Here is a 6,576-nt window from a genome sequence, read left to right as displayed (position 1 = left end):
AGGAACCCCTTTTGCCTTTAGGACAACCTGAATTTTCTGAGGTATGGATTTAACTAGTATCTGGAAACATCTTTCGAGATTTTGGTCAATGCTGACTCAATCCAAATTCCTACAGTTTTTTCAACAACACGTGCATACTGCGAACCTAGCCATTCTCCCTTGTTCTAAAGGCACTCTTTTGGATTCAGATCTGAAAACTGCGGAGTCCACCGGAGTAAATTAAAGCCTATGTTTGTAGAAGCAGCGTCAGATGATGTGAGGTGACAATGCCAATTTCAAAAAAGGTAGGCTGTGGTCATAATGGGATTTACATGGTCCGGAACAATTCAAATAATGGCATCAAGAGGTCCAATATATCTTCACACCATCACACTGTCATTTCCAGAATGTACAGTACTGTTGACACAATGAAGGTTTGATCCAGGGGTTTTTTACCATTTACACCAAATGCGAACCCAACCATCTTCAAAGTCACAGCAGAAATCATAAAACAGCATACCTTTGGGTTAAGCAAATGCTTGGAACAGAATTCAGCAGCCAGTGAAGGTATAAAGTTTGAGAACTCAGGTGCCGGCAAAGCGGTGTAGTGAGCAGTAAATAAAACCAATCATAAATACACCACCAGAGATCATGTTTTTAATGGTAACGTGAATGTGATTTTTTTGGTACTGTATGTATTTACATATTTACACATAGATTTGACTTTCATTTATACACACATATAAAAGTATGTTAGCTTTTGTAGAAGGAAACACATATTACTTGATGTTAAATAAGAACCATTTTAAAGCTGTGAGGTGAGGCCATTTTGGAAACTACTAGAACGTGAAGCACAAGATCCTTTATATAACCAAAAGCATGATAGGATGTTCTGGTTTCAAAGAGAAAAAGTGGGAAGATAAAGCACAAATGTTTGTAAATGATATTTGAATAAGGTGACAAAAAGGGCTGCTAACACCCTTATTCCTCAGCTATCTGTCTCCTTGCTTTAACAGTGGGGCTACTATCAGGAAAATTCCTTTGAGAGGCTGATGAATGAGAGAGAGAGAGAGAAGGTTGGATGATGTGGAGATAGTAATCAGGAAATGCAAGGGACTAGTAAGGAGGAAGTAAGGACAGCTGTGAAGAGGATGAAGAAGGAAAAGGCCGTTGGTCCAGATGACTTACCTGTGGAAGAATAGAGGTGTTTAGGAGAGATGGCAGTGGAGTTTTTAACCAGATTGTTTAATGGAATCTTGGAAAATGAGAAGGTGCCTAAGGAGTGAAGAAGAAATGTACTGGTGCCGATTTTTAAGAATAAGGGGGATGTGCAGAGCTGTAGTAACTACAGGGGGATAAAATTGATGAGCCACAGCATGAAGTTATTGGAAAGAGTAATGGAAGCTAGGTTAAGAAGTGAGGTCATGATTATGGTTCCATGCCAAGAAAGAAAACCACAGATGCAATGTTTGCTCTGATGGTGTTGATGGAGAAGTATAGAGAAGGCCAGAAGGAGTTGCATTGCGTCTTTGTGGACCTGGAGAAAGCATATGACAGAGTGCCTCAAGAGGAGTTGTGGTATTGGAATGAGGGAGTGGCAGAGAAGTACATAAGAGTTGTACAGGATATGTACGAGGGAAGTGTGACAGTGGTGAGGTTTGCGGTAGGAGTGACAGATGTTTTCAACATTGAGATAAGATTATCAGGGATCGGCTCTGAGCCCTTTCTTATTTGGAATGGTGATGGACAGGTAGACAGATAAGATTAGACAGGAGTCCCCTTGGACTATAATGTTTGCTGATGACATTGTGATCTGTAGCGATAATAGGGAACAGGTTGAGGAGACCCTGGAGAGGTGGAGATATGCTCTAGAGAGGAGAGGAATGAAGGTCAGTAGGAACAAGACAGAATACATGTGTGTAAAAGACAGGGAGGTCAGTGGAATGGTGAGGATGCAAAGAGTAGAGTTGGCGAAGGTGGAGGAGTTTAAATACTTGGGATTAACAGTGCAGAGTAATGGGGATTGTGGAAGAGAGGTGAAAAAGAGAGTGCAGGCGGGGTGGGATGGGAGGAGAAGAGTGTCAGGAGTGATTTGTGACAGACAGTTATCAACCAGGGTGAAAGGGAAGGTCTACAGGATGGTAGTGAGACCAGCTTTGTTATATGGGTTGGAGACGGTGGCACTGACCAGAAAAACAGGAGAGAGAGCTGGAGGTAGCAGAGTTAAAGATGCTAAGATTTGCATTGGGTGTGACGAGGATGGATAGGATTAGAAATGAGTACATTAGAGGATCAGCTCAAGTTGGACAGTTGGGAGACAGAGAGTCAGAGAGGCCAGATTGTGTTGGTTTGGACATGTGCAGAGGAGAGATGCTGGGTATATTGGGAGAAGGATGCTAAAGACAGAGCTGCCAGGAAAGAGGAAAAGAGGAAGGCCTAAGAGGAGGTTTATGGATGTGGTGAGAGAGCACATGCAGGTGATGGTGTAACAGCAAGATGCAGAGGACAGAAAGATATGGAAAAAGATGATCCACTGTGGCAACCCCTAACAGGAACAGCCAAAAGAAGAAGAAGAAGACTATCAGGAAACTTCCACCCAATCTCTGGATGTCTTTTTTTCTGAATTAAGCCACATGTTTACAGCTGATTCTATTCAATTTAATTAAATGTTCTCTTATTAAAGAAATAAATGATGAGCCAAGAAATCAGCAATAGACAAGAAACTTGCCTTATTTCAATTTCTACCTGGGTGTGAAACAAGAGAACATCTATTTCAGGCAGTGTGTGTCCCCTGTGAAATACAAGGGGAAAGTAAGAGAACTGGTAGTTGTTTGGCCAAGAAGAAGAAGAAAGTTCCAGGTAGTTCCATCCTGTACACCATGGCGACTAAATGGGTATCAGTCTGGTCGCGTGTAGATGTTTGCAGGATTCTCCGTTGCTGCATTCCTTCTATATTGGGCCATAGCCTGAGCTTATTAGGTGATCCTCCTGTGAAAAGAAGAAAGAGTCAAGTCATTTATTTGTACATGTGCACTACTCAAAGGGGCCTCCAAGTGAAATCAGGCCACTCTAACATAAAGGTGCTGACAGGCAGTCTTGTTATGGGCTACCTCAAGATAAACATCTCGGTTTGGGTGGATTCCTCACTTTTTAAATCACTCACAGAGTGTAGGATAGTGGAGTGGCTGGGGGACTCAGAGGAGGCTTTACTAATTCTGAAAAACGTCAGTGCTTACTGTGTCACCACTGTGTGCAGTTGAAAGGAACGGCAAGAGGACATTAAGTAGGACTTTTCTCCGCATGCAGACAAAGTCTGTCTGCTCCACAGTCCTTCAGCCATCCTCACAGAATACAGACAGGAGTGTTTAAATGACACATTTTACGCACATGGCCATTTACTCCTCCAGCAACCAGGTATCATTGTTAGTGTTAGCAAAGCCTTTAGAATCACAGATTTAGGAGGACAGAGGAGGCATGGGTCATATATGTATCTATGTATGGCCCATATATATTAGTACTTTATTTTTATTGTTATTTTCTGGATGGTCACTGAAGCAACATTTTTTTATAATGTTTTTCCCATAGTTCATGCAATGCTTTTCATAGGCACGGCCATAAGCATACAAAGGCAGGACTTTCAGGGACAAAAGCCCTATTAGAAAACAAAGAATTTAGAGGGTTTTTTGATTTGACTTGGTAAGAACAGACAACAAATATGAACTAGTCTTTTTGTTATTAGTCCTTTTGATATAATGACTCCTTTTTTCGGATTTTTCCAAAACAACTATTCACTTTTCTGTTCGGTTGAACTTGCCATTTCTCCAAATGTTTATAAAGCACTGTCCTTATGCTCTCTTTCTTCAAAGTAATCATTCCAACTGCAGATCTGGTAAAAGCATTAAAATAAAAAAAGAGGGAAATATAGTTTCTCCCTGAAAAACACACAAAAGCCCACTGAAGTGTGAGGTAAGAGATGGGGGAATTTTTACACAGAACAGATCACAGATATATGCATGAAATGGTAAGAGTCACAAGTCAAGCACTACATCACTTTTGGGATCATTACACTACAGTTGGCACCAAACTCTGGAAGGAAAAAGAATTTAGGAACACTAAACACAAGAAGTAGGCCCTGCAGTCACTTTATCACTTAATGGATATCATGATTTTGCAGATTTCAGTAATACTGTTTATTTTCATTTTGTTATTTAATTTAGTTTTAATGTAATGTCATTTTGAATTTTCATGGTTGTCAGCTGTGGTCTATGACTGGCCAGTCATCCCGGCCAATACCCCCAGGCCGCCAGATGGAGCTCTCCCTGAAACATAGAGGTGTCCCGAATACCAGCAGAGAATTATGGACAATGGAGTTTTCATCCTCAGCCCTGCTGGATACCACAGGTGCCACTAGATGGAGCTGCAGGGAGTAGCAAAGAATATTTGCCCTATGCCCCGGAAGTACGTCCGAGTCACATGGACAAGAGGAATGACATGCTTCTGGGGTGAAGAAAAAGGACTTTTTAAGTCAAGGACTATAAAGGACTGTGGGAAATCCTCAGATGGCGAGCTGAGCTGGGTGGAAGGGTGGCAACACGTCTGGGAGAGGTGGATTGTGATTATTGATTAGTGTATTGTTATTTATGAGTATTGTGGAGAGGAGGGTGGTTTGTGCACTATTTAATAATAAAAAGTCATATATTTGGACTTTTACCTGGTGTCTGGAGTCAAGTCTGAGGGTTTAAAGGGAGCGATAGCGCCCCCTATCTGTCACACAGCATTTTTTCCAAGGTTGCTATAATGGTTGCTAATCATGTAATCTGCATTACGGTACACCAGTAATGGCGCACTGCAGAATACATTTGACTTGAGCATTCATAGTTTTCATCCTCTTTACCATTCGTTTGCTCAGAAGTTGATGTGCTTGCTGCTCCCTGAGCAGCTCTTCTTTTCTCCACCCTAGTGGCCCACTTCTTCTCTTCTTTCATTGGCACCTTTTCGCATTAAAACTGATTAAATCAGTGTTTGTGTTGCAATTACTTAGTACATTTTCTTTAATTTTTCACTTAAGCTGGCACTTAAGTCTTCAATCTGCCTCCAGAATGATTTAAGATATGAGGAGGTAGGGGAAGTGATGGCAAAAGTGGTAGGGATGGCCGCTGCCGAGAGCTGATTCTATAATAAAATAAAAAAAAAGAGGAATAACCTTGGAGGTCAATTATCATCCTGAAAGTGGATAGTAGACGTCACGTAGTATATGTGTACCACATTTCAGGTCAATAGTTCAAATGGTTTGTGAGCTACAGGTGATTTAAAGTCCTGGACAGACATACGGACAGCCATGGTAGCGTATTATATATAAAGATGTGACATTATCCTGTTAGACCAATAACCTACAGTGGTGCAGTCAGGTCTGTATCCTAGTATGGGGTCAAACCCTAAAGCTTTGCCTTTTGATAATTTTGAACTATGACTTTTGATTAATGTTTTTTTTATTCTGCTTTGTTCTTCTTCAATTAAGAATTTTTGCTTCTGTTTGGTTTTGGTGCCGGATCACTTTTGAATCTTTCGTAATGACATTTTGCTGTGTTTTTGATCATTCTTTTGTTGCTTCCTCTCTTTCCATCTTCTGGTCCATTTTTACTGTCAGCTATTGTTTATTTCAAAACCTGACTGCACTGCTTTTTTGAGTTTTCCTCTCTGTCCCTGTTTGGTGCAGAACAATGGACATGTGTGGCCACATTTTGAATGAGTACTGTCCTTGCTATAAACCACTCTTTACCCAACAACATGTTCCTATATGCTATGAGTTCTCATTTGACTGTGCTGATTGTTTATAATTTCTCCCAAAACATTTAAGGTGAATTTCCCCTCAAAGTAAAATAGTCACGGATGATCAAATCAAGCCGATTTATTTTAGGCAAGCAGAGGCAATAAAGTGAGGAACATATACCTTTCAATAAAGCAGTTAATTTAACCTCTAGTTTGTCAAACAAGTATAATGATTTAAATCAAAAAAGCACTAATTTTCCTTCCTGTGAATATTTCATTTCAATACCAACTGTGAGGCTTTTTTAAACATACAGTATTTGCCAATTATTAGTCCTAATTTGATTGTAATTGATTACAAAGAATTTTTTTGCAAATTATTTTTTTAGCTTTAGTTAATTTTTCACATTGTTGATACTTTTTAATATCTTGGTGGCGCCATTGTTGTGACATTTTGATCTCCGTGTGTTTTAGTAGTTTGTTTTTGGCAGAAACACTTATTGATTTTTTTCTAGTACTGCATGTGATGTCTTAATTGCTGCAACTATTCAAGATAGTGTCACAGTAGCCTGTGTACCCTAGCTGCAGGACAAATCCAAAAACAACCTTGCTGCATTGTGTTGTTTTCTTTTGATAGGGACATTTTATTGTTAGCTTTGCTCCTGTACTTTGCTCTGACTGCTGACAAAGATTTTGTCTTAGCTATTAGGTTTGGTTCAGTAGTATTCTGATTATGTGGTTATGGAGTTAAAGCATCTATGCCTGTATATTGGGAAGTTTCCCTACTGCCTTTATTAATTAAAGAAATTAAAGCTCTTTTCTTTACTGATC

The 6,576-nt window shown here is 40.0% G+C and overlaps 1 protein-coding gene across 3 annotated transcripts in view; it reads right to left on the bottom strand.

The window, feature by feature from the left end:
- Nucleotides 1-2,486: 2,486 nt before the first annotated feature.
- LOC120531533 overlaps nt 2,487-6,576 on the bottom strand; it is a 111,087-nt gene continuing 106,997 nt past the window's right edge. For all 3 annotated transcript variants that reach the window (XM_039757029.1, XM_039757028.1, XM_039757030.1), the window contains exon 26: nt 2,487-2,967. In XM_039757029.1, coding sequence (XP_039612963.1) covers nt 2,929-2,967 — 39 coding nt within the window. In that variant the 3' untranslated portion in view covers nt 2,487-2,928. The remainder of the gene's footprint in view (nt 2,968-6,576) is intronic.

The sequence above is a fragment of the Polypterus senegalus genome, chromosome 6, assembly GCF_016835505.1.
Source record: "Polypterus senegalus isolate Bchr_013 chromosome 6, ASM1683550v1, whole genome shotgun sequence".
In the NCBI taxonomy this organism is placed as follows: Eukaryota; Metazoa; Chordata; class Cladistia; order Polypteriformes; family Polypteridae; genus Polypterus; species Polypterus senegalus.
This window is presented reverse-complemented; position numbering and strand designations above follow the sequence as displayed.